This window comes from Amblyraja radiata, chromosome 18 (assembly GCF_010909765.2).
Source record: "Amblyraja radiata isolate CabotCenter1 chromosome 18, sAmbRad1.1.pri, whole genome shotgun sequence".
Lineage (NCBI taxonomy): Eukaryota > Metazoa > Chordata > Chondrichthyes > Rajiformes > Rajidae > Amblyraja > Amblyraja radiata.
Window position 1 is genome coordinate 17,718,707 of NC_045973.1, and position 15,796 is coordinate 17,734,502.

General features: G+C 41.5%; 1 protein-coding gene across 1 annotated transcript in view; it reads left to right on the forward strand.

Moving 5' to 3' along the window:
* grm7 (glutamate metabotropic receptor 7) overlaps positions 1-14,235 on the forward strand; it is a 532,223-nt gene extending 517,988 nt beyond the window's left edge. Inside the window, exon 11 of the mRNA XM_033036752.1 lies at positions 11,269-14,235. Within this exon, the coding sequence (XP_032892643.1) occupies positions 11,269-11,318 (50 nt within the window). The 3' untranslated portion in view covers positions 11,319-14,235. The remainder of the gene's footprint in view (positions 1-11,268) is intronic.
* The last annotated feature ends 1,561 nt before the right edge of the window (positions 14,236-15,796 follow it).

The following is a 15,796-nucleotide window of genomic DNA, read 5'->3' on the forward strand; positions in this document are numbered from 1 at the left end:
GCCGACCCGGACCTATCCCCGGCGCCTCAGGAGGCGGTCTATTCCCCTTTGCCCCTGGGAAATCATCTGCTGAGGGAAGCCCTCTGCCCCCGGGGGACCCCCTGGTCCTACCAGGTGAACCCGTCCCCTAGTCTTGGACAGAGTCTCCTCCAGCTGCGCTATCCTTGCCTGGCAAGGCCCGTGATCACTATTGCCTAGCTCGCTACGGGCCACCCTGTATGCTGCTTGTATATCCTGGAACTTTCCCTCCAGCTCCCTGCACTTCTGTGTACTCTGAGCCAGGAGTTCCTGGGCGTTCCATTCCCTCTCCTTTGCCTCTACCACCTGGCATTGGAGGAATTCCTGGGCATTTCTGTGGGACTCCCTCGCCTGCAAGATACACTGCCTGGCTTTACTGCATTCCTCAGATAGCCCTTCCCCTTCTCTAGCGCTTTCTTCAGCACTGGCCCTAGCTTCTCTCAGTTGCTCTTCCAGTCTATCTATCTGTCTCTGCATATTGGCTACCTGCTGTGATAGGCACGCTAGCCAAACTGCCTTTTCCTGCCCTTTACTATACGCTTTGCTTTCCGTCCATTGAGCTGCAGCTTCTGCGGGCTGCTCTGCTCTCAACAGTGCTATCACCCATTGTTTGGTGAGATTGATCTTTTTAAACAGATAAGAGGAGATTCTCTCCTCCATCTTGCTACGTTCTCTCACCCCCTCTGACAAATCACATATCCCAAACCACCGAGGTCCTGCCATGGTCGCCATTCTGTAGGGGTTTTGCGTTTCCCTTTACTCCACAAAAAGGATTCCCCTAGGTTCTAGACCTCGGAATTATGGTGTGATATGATAAAAGGTTGAATTGACCAGAGTGTGCCGATGAGAGAAAACAGAAACCAAGATGGACTCAAAGCAAGTCTAAAATTTACAGGCTTTATTAAACAATGAGAAATCGAATCTCACCAACACTACACAATACGTGGCTGAACTTATGCTTTAAACTAAGAGTATAGAAGGAAAACTATCGGGCACGTCGTAAAACTTACTTTACACAATTTTACTTGCAAGTACACTCCCCCTTTCCCTTTCTTCTCTCAACTATCCTATTTCGGGAACTTCACCAGGTCACCGGGATACTTACAGCTAGGTCGATCGGTTGGGCTCACGAGCCGTCCAGCAGAGCAGGAAGAGCAGGAAGAGAGAGAGAGTTCTGGCTTGACTTCGACTTTTATACCTGAGCTTCCTTTGAAACCCCCAGGTGGTCCTCTGGATAAAAGGGGTTCTTTTGATGTTTCCCAGTTTCGATCTGGCATGAACAATAGGCTTCCGATGATAAGGGGTTTGCTGATGTCATGATCCCTCAGCCTGATCGTTATCATCCCCGATGGTGATTGTGCTTGTGCTGGCCTGTTTACCAGCGTCTGCTGAGGCTTGGTTCCTCCCTTTGTGTATCCAAGAGAATCTCGTTATCTCCGTCTCAGCCTTTCCTGTTCACACCGTTGTGTGATGTCCAAGTCCACAGGCCAGACGGGTTTGATTCTTGATGTGGATTGGGGGGGGGGGGGGTTTCCGTTGCAGCCAGCAAATTTGTCTTTTAAAATATCCATGTGCTTATCCAATTTCTTCCATAATTTTGGAGGATTTGCCCAAATAACTTACACCCTTCTGTCATAGATGGAGCCCTCACACATGACTCTTCTGTGCACCCCCCCCCCCCCCCCCCCCCCCCCCCAGATGTAACAAGGAAAGAGTTCCTGGGGGTGTGGGAGCGAGAGCAGAACTATGTGACACAGAGCCGACACCAGTGAGGGTTCCATGAACAACACGGGAGAAACTACATTTACTGCAGAAAGAGGACATCTTGGATGTCCGAGAGTGGAAAATATATCTTGGCAGCAGATGTGGTGAAGAAGGATAATTGGAGAATAGGGAAGGTTTTAAATGAGATAGATACAGAGAGGAGGTGAATGCACTGATTATCATCTTCAAAAATGTCATGGAATTTTTATATAATTTCACCCAAATGCAGATTCAATTCAATATAATGTAACGATAAGAATGTGGCATCAGAATAAGATTGGGTAGAGTCAGCATGGAGTTCAGAAAGGGGATTCATGTTTGACAAATCTGTTAGCACTTTTTTTTAAAGAAGTAACTTGCAGAATTGGTAAACTAGTTGATGTGCTTTTGGATTTTCGATAGAGCTTTGATAAAGTGCAATGGGAGGTTATTATACAAGATTAGAGCATAAGTGATTGCAGAGAGTATCCTGGTGTTCAATTGATTAATGAAATGGAAAGAGAGGGTTGGAATAAACAGGTCATTTTCAAGTTGAGAGCTGTGATCAATGGAGTGCAGTAGGGATTAATTTATAGACCTCTGCTATTCACAACCTATTGCAATGGGTTCGTATGTGGAGACCTGATATAATACATTCAATTGTGCTGATTATACTGAGAAGTGTTCATTGTAAGGAGGATGCAGAAAGGATTCAAAGATATTGACAGGCTACATGAATAGGAGAAAACATGACAGAATATATTGTACAAAATGTAAATGTATCCATTTTAGCAGAAAAAGTTAAGGCAGTGTGAGATTGAATGGTGTTAGGGTGCAAACGGACGTGGCTACCCTTGCCTGCAAACCTTTAGAACTTAATATGCAGGTGAAGCAAGGAATTGGGGAAATCAAGTGTGATATTGTTCCTATTGCAAGAGGATTTGACTGAAGACTGAATATGTCTTACCATCAATGTACTGGGCTCTGGTGAGGATGCACCTGAACTATTATGTACTGGTCATGTCTCCCTGCTTAAAAATATACTTGGAAGAGAGGGTGTGCAATAACTATAGCCCAAATTGATACTTGAAGGTAGACAAAAAATGCTGGAAAAACTCAGCGGATGAGGCAGCATGAAAAAGTTCTCCTCCTCTCTCTGAAATGAAGAAGTTGTCCTCCTCTCTTCAATTTAAAGAAGTTCTCCTCCTCTCTCCAAATTGAAGAAATTGATACTTGATATGGGGGGGGGGGGGGGGGGGCTTGGGGGGAAGGAGCTTGCCCCATGAGAGACAAAATAGCGTGTACCTGGTTCACTTTATCCCACACACCTACGATGTACAAGTTTGTAGATTAATTTGCTTTGGTAAAATTGTAAATTGTCTCTAATATGTAGGATTATGCTAGTGTATGCGTTGATTGCTGGTCGGCACGGGTTTGGTGGGTCGAAGGGCTTGTGTCTGCGCTGTATCTCTCAAGTCTAAATCGGGCATTACTGGCAGAGTTGCACAATGTCTACATTTTCCCCTTCATGTTGGTAAGCCTCCCTTGCAGCCACACATGCTCATGGTGTCTAGTTGCCTTGAGGAACAGTTGACGAATGTAAAAACTGAAAATGCAAAGGTTAACCCACTGAGAAGTCATTGATCTGGAATAACCTCCCTTTCTCCACTGAAGCCGCCTCATCTGCTAAGTATTTCCAGCATTTTGTTTTTATTTCTGCTTTCCAGAAAACCCGTTTTCTTGCCCTTCATTGGGATTTCGCACCTTCATTTCAGTCACTGCTAGCAATTAGTGTAGATGAAATAGCAAAATCGTTGACAATGACTAAATGCAAAAAACAGTCTTTTCCACTGAATAACTCAAAATATTCACGAAGACCAAAATTATCCTGCAAATGTTCTCTCCTTTGTTACTTGAGAGCTTTCGTCCATAATTACTGGTCCAAATCGGTACCTTTACCTCTACCATTCCAAGTGAAATAATCTTCACTTATCAAGAGTGGTTGCCATTGAACACCAAAAGTCCCATCATCAAATGCTGCTCAAGATTCAGAATTCAGTAAAACTCCGATATCTACTGTCCTATCATTCAGAAACCCCAATGGGTCAGCATCTAGCTCACTGCATGATCTTTCCCATTCTCCCTTTAAACTCACCAGTGCTTCAATTCCTGCTCTCCTCAGTCTGAAGAAGGGTTTCGGCCCGAAACGTTACCTATTTCCTTCGCTCCATAGATGCTGCTGCACCCGCTGAGTTTCTCCAGCATTTTTGTGTACCTTCGATTTTCCAGCATCTGCAGTTCCTTCTTGAACTCCTTTTAAACTTATTGGGTTCACTATTTTATCCTGTGTATTTTTTTTAAAGAGAAGCCAGAATGTTTTTGGGGTGTTAATAGTCCAACAAAGCTTTCAGTCTAGTACCATTCAAGTTTAGAGGGCATTGGATTACTGCAGTTTTGATTTATTATTATTATTATTATTATTATTATTATTGTTCTTACCTGAAATATATCATTGTGTATAGTCACAAAATGCTGGGGAGTAACTCAGCGGGACAGGCAGAGTCTCTCGTGAGAAGGAATGGCTGATATTTTGGGGCAAGACCCTTCTTCAGACTCACCGGAAACACCACCCAATCCTTCTCTCCAGAGATGCTCCCTGTCCTGCCGAGTTGCTCCAGCATTTTGTGTCTATCTTCAGTGTAAACCAGCATCACAACACTGCTTATACATTGTGCATAGTCATACAGCACAGAAACAAACATTTTAGCCTCGCATGTTCATGCCAAGCCTATTGCCCATGTAGACCAATCCAATTTTTCCATGCTAAATCCCTGTCTTTCTAAGCTTTGCTATCTGTACCTGTCTAAAATCTCTCGTAAACATAGTGATTGCGTTTGATTCCACTATTTCCCCTAGCAGTGGTTTAACCCGTGTTTTGTAAAGTTGCAATTTAACACACCAACTTTTATATTTTGCGTGCTGACCTCTCACCACCCAATTAACCTCTGTTACTAATTTTAGGGAACTTGATCACGCTGACAAAAATGCTCTACCTAACCTAGTCCCATTCCTCGCATTTGGCCCATGTCCCTGTAAATCTTTCCTATCCAGGTACCAATGATTCCGAAGCATATTGGAAGAATTTTAAGAAATATATACTGCATTGGTATTACTATTTAATTACTAAGTATGTATAGCACTTCATGTTTTGGAACTGAAATCTTTAACTTGGTAAATGATCAATTGATCTCTAACAGTTTCGCACTTATTGGAAAGTGTAGGTCTTAGTTAAGTCTCTAAATTAGGTCATGAACCCATCGTCTTCAGTGCCAGAAGCAAAAAGTGGAATTGGCTAGGAAAGTCTAATAAATAATTAGTTTTTAAAAGTAGTGATATAAATCTTAATTAAAAATGTTGAAATTACTAATTTTCTTTTGCAATTTTGGTTCCAGTTAAAAGAGTGACTGCAAAGTAGGTAAGCTTATGACTGTTTTTTTTTTTTTGTATGACTCCTTTCACAGTAATTAATCAACTATTTGATTGTTGAACCCTGTAATGTGAAGGAGAATAAAATGTGGTGTCTGCAACAAGCTTACAGATTTAGGAACAGATCCACCTGTGAAATGTGAGATTCAGCTCGTGGGCTGAAGTTGTCATCTGGAAAATGACCTTTTGAATTTGACACCTGATGCCAAATAGCCAAACACATAAAGAATGAAATCTATATAAACATGATATTTTCATCTTCACTTGCAAGATACAAATGGTGGTAAAAATAACTGTGTCAGAATCAAGGAGTATCGTTTCAAATTGTTTCTCGTGTAAATCCAAAACTGCAGACCTTTATTACAGAAACTGCCCTGTCTTCACCTCCACTGATGTTCTCTTATTTTTAGTGATCCCCTGATGAGGAGCCAATTCAAATACACCAAACATCAGCGAGGGTGCCTTAGATCAAAGATGATTTGCTGCTGCATGTTGGTGCAGGTCTAGAAATGATTGAGCCTGTGTGATATCAGAAGCTAAATCCCTTTGAAATGCCCTGTGTATTAGGTCTACCCAGAGATACATGCAGCACCAGGTCACTTTGACCAAGAACCTCCTATGATTCAAGCATTTGAGAGCATTTTCAATGCCACAATGGCTATAGTGTCTTCTTTCACCTTAAATGACTGCCATCACCCTCTGCTGAGAAACATTGCCGACCAATCCTTTGCATCCTAAACAGATATTACATTTTGTTCTTATTTCAAATCAAACTGATCACAGCAGGTCCAGAAATTTGGGCAAACTTAGGAAACTTCATATTAGGAAATGGTGATTGAGGTTTACCAGCAGTAAGCAACATTTGCACTTTCATAGCTTGTCCATGGAGCAAACTATTCCCTCATGTGGAATCTCTCCACACCATTGGCAGAGGGTCTGGTGTGGCACAATGGTAAAGTTGCTGCCTTACAGCGCCAAAGTCACGGGTTCGATCCTGACCATGGGTGTTGACTGTACGGAGTTTGTTGTTTCTCCCTGCGACTGTGTAAGTTCTCTCTGGTGCTCCAGTTTCCTCCCACACTGCAAAACATACAGGTTTGTAGGTTAATCTGTTCATTGTAAATTGTGCCTAGTGTATAGGATCATGCTAGTATATGGGGTGATCGCTGGTCGATGTGGACCGCTATATCTCTGAAATCTAAGAGGGATGGGGAATGGAGAGGAAGAGGGAAAATCAGGGTGGACATTTGCAGTGAAAGTGAGCCCCAAGTAATACAATACAATACAATACAATACAATTCAATTTATTGTCATTTGGACCCCTTGAGGTCCAAACAAAATGCCGTTTCTGCAGCCATACATTACAAACAAATAGACCCAAGACACAACATAATTTACATAAACATCCATCACATTGCTGTGATGGAAGGCCAAAAAAACTTCTCTCTCCACTGCACTCTCCCCCCCGATGTCAGTGTCAAAGTCAAAGCCCCCGGCGGGCGATGGCGATTGTCCCGTGGCCATTAAAGCCACGCCGGGTGATGCAGGGTAGCACACCGGGTCTTGGTGTTAGAGCCCCCCGGCGTGCGCTCGCAGAGACCCGCCGCCATTCCAAGCCGCGCGGGGCGGTGCTGTAAGGCCCCACTCCAGGTGCTCTTCAACCCCGCAACTCGGGCGGGAGAAGTCGCCGTTGCGGAAGCCCCGAAAAGCGGTCTCCCTCCAGGGACCCGCGGGCTCCCGGTGCCGCCGCCCGCCAGACCCGCAGTTGCAGCCACCGAATCTCCGGGGGTCGGGTCGCAGCAGCGTCCACCACAGCTCCACCCGCTCTGGACTCGGCCAGCTCCGCAACGGTGAGGTGAGTAGTCGGCACCACAGCCCCCGGTCTTCCTGTTGGAGGCCGCTCCTCGTTGCAGCCCCAATGACAACGGAGACCCGACAAAGAAAAGGTCGGGTCTCCCGTGCAGGGAGAGATTTAAAAGTTACCCCCAACCCCCCCCACACCACCCCCACCCCCCCACACACATACCCCAACAAAAATAACAAAAACTACATAAAAACATAGACATAAAATAATAAAAACGCAGACGGACTGCAGAGGCCGCTGCTGACGAGAGTCGCGCCGCCTACCGAAGTAATGAAACACCCCAGCTGATCCCTGTTCACGATCAAGTTCTATCTCATGACCAGCAGTAGCTACAGAGGTTAGAGGATATGGAGCTGGGATAATTGGTACTGTTATTAAAAGCAGAGCAGTCGTGAGAAGGTGAATAGTCTACAATGGTTTATATTCCTAAGGGAGCAAAGGGGCCAAATCGCTGCCTGCATCCATATATGGGCAAACAGGGGTGGATAAAAATAAGGGGTTTATAGATCTCCAGGTGGAGAGAGCCTCTGGTGCCCTAAGAGGGGCCGATTGCTCCCCAACTCACAGTAGTAGTGAGGCCATGAATCGGGATGTCTATGTCCTGAAGGTAAGGGGACACTTATGTTTCAATCTATCCTCAATGGTGCTGGCAAATATATTTTTCATACCATAAAAATCACTACATGAGAGTTTACAAAAAACCTCGTCCCAGCAACTGCCTTTTAATGCAGGACTCATGACTCTCAGTGGGGAAAACATTCCTTGCTCAAGGAAGTGCTCACAACAGGTTGTTAATCACAGTGGAAATGGTCCAGCTACTATTTTTTTCCATCTTACAGGGAGAAAGTACATTTACACTGCACCTCTCGCTGCTTCAGTCATTGACGTACGATGATTTTTGTGATGGAAGAAAATCCTTCACACAATGGAAGGGAGGGAGCTAGAGAATTTCACAGAATTAGAACGGCGTTAAGATCTTAATGCATGACCATTGATGACTTCTAATTGCAAAGCAGCAAAGGATATGTGGAGTATCTCAGTCACACAGGATAAATAGCCAGTCAGTGAAATTGTAATTTATGTGGCTATTCAGAAAATTCTATTTGAAGCTATTTGAAAGAATGTACAATGGCCAAATGGGATATGTGAAATATATTTGCAGGGCCCTGATAGCATCTCCTCAGTCTGTGTAGCAGCTCTGGTATTGTGTCCTGAGCCATGTTGCAGGCAAGTCACGAAACAAACTGATCATCATATAAAACGCCTGTTCTTCCATGTGTGAAAAATAATGTGGTTGCATTTTGTCTGTGGCTCTGGTGCTTGCGAGTTTTACTCATAAGAGGGTGCAGGGGAAAGAGTTAGGGAACGGCGCATGCGGAGAGGAGAAGTGAAAAAATCGTAATCTTTCCAATGTCACTGGCCTTTGTTGCAATAGAACAAGGAATGGTGCATGGTACACCAACTCATTCAGCTGAAGGGTTAGCTCATTATCCAGGACAATGTATGAGATAGGGACAATTTCAAAAGTTGTGCCTTAAATATAATCAAGCCTCAATTAAAACCCCATATGTAGAACATAGAAAGTACAGCAGAGGAACAGGCCCTTTGGCCCACAATGTCTGTACCATGATAAAATAATGCCAAGATAAACTAATTTTGCATATCAAAGGTAGACACAACATGCTGGAGTAACTCAGCGGGACAGGCAGCATCTCTGGAGAGAAGGAATGGGTGACGTTTCAGGTCAAGACCCTTCTTCACTGATATGATCCATATTCCTCTATTCCCTGTAAATCCATGTGCCAATGCAAAAGCCTCTTAAATGCCACTTTAAAATCTTCTTCAACCACTACCCCTGGCAGCATGTTCCAAAAACTCACCACCTTCTGTTAAAAGAGAACTGACGCCACTCATCTCCATTAAACTTTTCCCCTCTCACCATGAAGCTTTGCCCGCTTGTCTTTGATATGTTCACCCTGGGGAAAAGGTTCTGACTGTCCACCCTATCAATGTGTCTCATAATTTTATGTATTTCTATCAGGTCTCCCCTTAACGTCTGGCAATCCAGATTAAACAATCCAAGTCTGTCCAAATTCTCCTAATACCCAGAAGCTAGTAATCCAGGCAGCCTTCTGGCGAACCGCTTCTACACCCATTCCATAGCTTCCCCATTCTTCTTGTATTGGGGTGCCCAGAACTGCACGCAATACTCCAAATGTGGCCTTACCAAAGTCCTATAAAGCTGCATCCTGACTTATACTCAATGCCCCGACCAATGAAGACAATCATACCTACATTATCGTTATGACTAACTACTTGTGTTGGAATTTCAGGAAGTTATGGACTTGGACTCCAAGATCCCGCTGTAAAAAAAATGCTGTAAAAATGGGTCTTACCATTAATTGCATAATTGCCCCGTATATTTGAAATTTAAAGCATAATGCTAAATAAAAAGCAGCTTTCCAATGAGCTGGACTCCATCATGCAGGTTGCTGACACTGTGAGGGCATGATTTGGCTTCATTTGATATATTTGTGCTGAAATGATATAGACTTAATTTGGTGGGTTCTATTTGATAAGCATCATTGAAATTTCATGTTGCCAGTTTGGATTACAGGTTGTGAGAGCAGTATTCGGTTTGTACTATGGGAATACAACAATAGGAAATGTGTATTTTGTTCATTTGTACCAACAAAGAAAGCTCTGATTTTCGGAGTCAATTCATAAAGAACTGTACATCTTGGGAATTGTTCATTTTGATAAGAAACATTTGCAAAAAGTGTTCATGTGCCGCAAGATAAACATTAAACAAAGAAGAAAGGTAAGTCAGAGTTATGTTCTGGAAATTTATCTACATTTATTCATAGTATACATCATTATATGATTTACTGTGCACACATCGCAACACTGCTTTATGGAGACAAGGATCAAAACATTATCATGGAATCATTTTGTCACCATTGAAGGAAATTACACATCTGTAGGAAGTTGGGGACAGTTAATTTAGTTTAGAGATATAGCATGGATACAGCCCCATGCCGACCATCGACCACATATTTACACTGGTTCGATGTTATCCCACTTTCATTCACTCTCTATTGTACCAAGGCCAATTTTTAACCTATAAACCTGCACATATTTGGGATGGGCCGGAGGAAACCTGTGTGGTCACATGGTTCCTCCACTCAGACAGTAACCGAGTTCAGGGTTGAACCCACTTCTCTGGCGCTGAGAAGCAGCAGCTCTTCCAGCTGCACCACTGTGCTGCACCTTGTACTGGATTGCTCCACTTGAAATTATGTTGTAAGGAACACGAGTTGTGGACAGGAGCAGGACAATGATGCCATCAACTTTTTAACATTTATTTTAAGTTCCTTTAACACAGAAGCATATCCTAAGATGTACCTTAGAGATCTAGGGTTATGGCAACGAGTCAAGGATAACTTTAAAGAGAATCTTCAAGGTGTGCGAGGCAGAAAGTTAGATGTTTATGTAAATATAATTTCAGATTTGGCAACATTTAAAAGATGGGAATAGGCAGCCTTTTGGGAATAGAGATCTCTGGGATTGGTAGGATGGGCAAGATTGAAGTCGGATGTCAGCCCTGTATTTGGAACGGTACTGTGCATGGATATTGCTGCAATTGAGTCCATCGCTGTATGCTGATTCTACCCTCATGTCCATTGTATATGAACTTGTTATTCTGTGAATGAATTTTGTTTTGTCAAAATGTTCTTATGACATTCACAAATTGACTTTGTTTGATATATTTCTGAATTGAGTGATGAAACTGCAGATGAATCTCTAATTTCTCTGTATTCAGGCCGTGTTTGACTCAAAAATTAAAATGAACTTCAAAAGTGAATTAACTAAAATATTTTCACAAAGCAATAGATCAAGAGATGATTGGGGTATATTTGCTGAAAGGTTTATTGCAATTTCTGGACATGAAATCTTTTGAGCACGCATTTTTTTGTGAAAGACTGACGAACTTGGGTTTTTAATGCATGGTGATCTCTTGTTCAGATGCTGCAATTTCTTCATCTGCAAAACTTCAAAAGGCTGTTTGAAGTAATTAATCTGTGTCGCTGCAATTGGGTTAGAATGCCGCCTTATTTTTCCTAGCTCTAACTTTTATCTCACTGCTTTCCTTGCAGGCCCAGCAGCCAAAAAGAAATACGTGAGCTACAATGACCTTGTAATTTAATTGCTATGACCTGAAGGGGAGGTCGGGTTCTTCAGGCATCTGGTCATTCATCTGGCACAGGCCTCCATGTGCCCTACTGCCTACTGGTGGAGGGGCTTGTAAGCCAGGCTTTACCTCAGAGATTGAACACAGAAGACCCAAGTGTTTGATAAGCTCCTTGAGAAACAATTCCTTCAAACCACCATTGGACTAGCAAGCCACTGGCACTGTTGTATTGCTATTTGCGTGACCTTGCGCATCAGTCAGAGCTGAGACCAATGTATCTTTTCGTGTGGGCAAACTGCAATGAACAAGCGAGATCTCACAGGGCCTATTAAGTCTTTGAGTGTACTTCCAGACTGCAGTTTTTGACAAAGAGAAAAAAAAAATCCATCTATATAGTTTGTGAAGTTTTACGTGGTGCATCTTTGTTGCTTCTGTTTCACTGTTGCTTCCTGAATGCAGTCACACTTATTAATTGGTCTTGGAATTACCTGTTTAGTCAACAGTTCATGTCTTGTTATGTCCCCTATGGAGCTGTGATAAAGGACTATGAAAGCATGTTCATTTTCTACAGTTTGTTTGTAACCAGTATTGACAATAATCTTGCTGCTTATGTGCCAATATTGTGGAATATTCTTTCATCCAAATATTATTATTTTTTTCTTATGGTTACTTGTTAATTGGGACAAATGATGTGTTGTCAACGAATGTATTAGCACAAGAAATAAAACCATTTGGATTAATTTTCTATTCATGCAAAATATGTTTTCTGGTATTATTCTATTGTGATGAATCGAGCAGATAAGGTGAAGATGCATCAACGAATGAATTAATAGAATGAGTAGGCCACTGGGCCTCTCAAGCCCTTTCTGTCCTTCAATAAGAATGGTGATCAGTTTGCATTCTTGTCTATCTACAATAACTTTTGACCCCTGCAACCATTGCTTATAAAAAAATTCCCACTTTTGCTTTTAAACTATTTCAAAGACCCCCTTGAGGAAGAGAATGCCATAGACTTGTGCCATTCAGGGAAAATACGAAACTGGCTTCATTTCTGTAAATGGGCAAATAATTATCTTTAGAAAGTCTCCACTTACTGATAGATTTCCTCATCAATGGAAATACCCATCCAGTCAAGATACATTGAGAACAAATACATTTTAAATTAAATACCCCTTTGCCTTTCTAAATTTGCAAAGTCAAGCCTGACCTGTCTTATCTTTCCTCAAAAGACATTCTTCCTCTGGCCTCTTTGAACTACTTCCAGCACGTCAAGCATTGATATTAGCAATTGCTTGAGTAACTGCCCTCTGCTACATACAACACATTTTGTAGTTTATAACATTTGCTGCTTTGTGGATAGCTTGTCCTAAAATCTGGCCATTTGCTAGAAAGATTATGAGAACTGAATAGCGGGGCAATTAATAATTGGACGAGGGATGAGCCAGCAGTGCTGAAGGGGCAGAAGGAATTTTGTCTGCCCTTTCTGATGGACATAGAAACACTGACATCCCTTAATCATCAAAAACTAGCCCTCATCATTACAACATGGGCAACACATTTCAACACACAGGGGTGTAAAACATTCTAGAGCAGGACCACATATGCCAGATTAAAAGGCCTATGGGAACTAGGGAGAATAATTGAGGCAGGCTGGACTTCATCATGATTAAGGATGCAATTGCTCTGTTGAAAGAAATGATGTAATTTGAAAGATGGAACAATTGGAAATATCCAATTGGAATTAAAAGGAAAGAATTTAAAATTGTAGTAAGAATTACGTAAAGGCACATAGAGTTGTAAACGTAATGTACAAAAGCATGAATTAGATAAGCATGTCGCAAAATCAAGACTGGTTTTAATAGACGAGGAAAGTTAAATTTTGGATTGCGAATAACTCGTTAGAAAAGTGCTGGATTTTCTCGAGCATGTTCAGACATTGTTTTGGACAATATTACCTCGACTCAACAGAGAAGAGTAAGTTAGGGCACTGTAAGTAACATTGTAACTGAAGATGAGACAACAGTGACGCGATTGAATACATATTTTCGATCAGTACCAAAAGAAAGATGAATTTAATTTGTGCTCCTTGGTTCACAAACTCAGGAAGTCCCAACATACTTTACAGCCAAGTAAACACTTATAAGTCTACTGTAGTAAAGTGACATCCCACTACACTGAAGCCAAAACTGTAGCTAGAACACTTAAACATACAAGGAGATAAGGCAATTGTAAAGTGAAGGCAGTTGGTCATTTCACACGTCAATTTGACGAGTTCCTATCTCAACGTGGCATTAGCAATTAAAAAAAATTATTTTTGAAGAAACTATTTAAACACAGTTAAAAAAAATCTGAGAATCGAACACAAAAGATCCAAGGACATAATTTATGTAACTGCTTTCACCAACAGATAATTTAACATAAATATTCACTTGGAATAGAAACTTTTGATAACCTAAGAGTTCGTCACCACTACAACAGTTTTTTTTAAATGATAAGGACTAATTAAATCCAAGCAACTCATGGACCTATGGTACAACGAAGAGGGAGTCATTTGCGTTAATCCAAATTGTCACGGGTGTGATGTGTGTTATTAATAAAAGGTGATTTTGGGAAACTTGCAATGGAACTGCAGATAGGGGTGATCACCTGTGTGAATAGGAACAAGCTCCTTCAAGAAATCACTGGAGTGAGCTAATGCTCAGAACCAGAGATAGAACAAAGTACATGCAAGCTGAAATTATTTTGCAGTTTAAGAATTAAAGCTGTGTAAGGATGTTAGAATACAAAGGTCATATTAGTGCACGATATTTTGTAGTGTTTTATATCAAATAATCATTTGTAGTTGTAAGATTTTATGTAATATTATTTGTAGTGCTTGCTTTTATATTTTATTTGTAATGTTTACTTAGTTTTAATAAACTTATGAAAGATTTTTGGGTTGTGATGCTCTGAGATGTCTGATTGCAGTAACATTGTGAATTGTCCCAAGTATGTAGGATAATGTTACTGTGTGGGCATCGCTGGTCGGCATGGACTTGATGGGCCGAACGACCTGTTTCCACCCTGTATCTCTAAACTAAAGTTAAGAGAAAAGATGCAAAGCAAAGCTGAAATGGCCTAGAAGGATGCAGCAATAGTGAGAATGATAGTGAGAAAGTTGCCATTAAATAGATAAGAGTAAGAAAGCAAATTTGGATACTTGTAGCAGTTACTTTGAAGCAGAGGCAATCGAGTTCCTGTGTGCGGATAATTGCAGCAAGATACGGATGGTGAACAATTTAAGGTTTTATGAGTACAGAGATTCAAAGACAGCAATTGTAGTGTTGCAAGAGTAACAGGGGATCTGAACAGTTGCAGCAGAGGTACAGTACAGGAGGTGTAATCCTGGGGATACGGGGTGTAGAGAAGGAGAGTGCTTAGACACATGATGGAAGATAAAGCTTTAAAATGCACAGCAGAATGAAAAGTAAAGCATTTAGTGTCACATATAAACAAAGTTAGAGGGAGGAAATGACCTGGGAGCATCGACTTATTATGAATATGGATTAGTTTATTGACAGAGAGAACATACAAACTCTGCACACACTGCACCCTTTAACCTTGTTACTGTGTGGGGTTTTTTCTGGTTGCTCCGGTTTCCTCCCACATCTCAAAGACATACAGGTTTGTAGGTTAATTGACTTTGGTTAAAAAAAAAATTGTAAATTGTCCCTAGTGTGTAGGATAATATTAGTTCACTGGTCAATGCGGACTTGGTGGGCCGAGGGTCCCGTTTCCACACTGTATCGCTAATGTCTAAATAGTTTTCAAATCAGAATATCTTGAGCAACCACAAGACGTTCAAAAAAAGTAGCAAAACAAGCTGTAAGATAAAGAATCTGCAAAAGGAGGTGCTCATTCAGAGACACAAAAGAGACCAGCTCAAGGATACACTTTATCTACCTTCTCCACAGAACTCCAGGAGTGGTCGCTTGAGCAGGACCTTTTAAATCTGCTGATAAGCTCAGATATATTCCCCATCAAAAAAGCTTAGCTTTTCGGGGAAAACTGAAGATTGCTGGGCACAGATAATACATCCAACATGAACTGGTTGAGTTAATCCAAATGGTTATAAAAGAGGTGCTTGGGGCAAACTTGAGCAACTTGCAAGGGTGTTCGGGATAAAGGCCAGCACTTGTACAAATGAGAACAAGCAACCTCTGAATGATCACAACAATGAGCCACCTTCAAAGGCAAGGTTTGAGAGAATTACATTCCAGTTTTAAGTTGCAAAAAAAAGTTACAGATACAAAAGGTATTCCAAATATGATGGACACATTCATGTATGGTATCCTATCGTTTGTTATATTTTGTAACTCCCTACGATATTTCTCATTATTAGTAATGCTTGCGTTTGCATTTTGTTGTTTGAAGAATTTCCCTGGCTTTAAATAATTTAAGTTGTGGATTGAGCGGCACAAGTGGTCTTGGACTACTTTTATCCTATAGACATT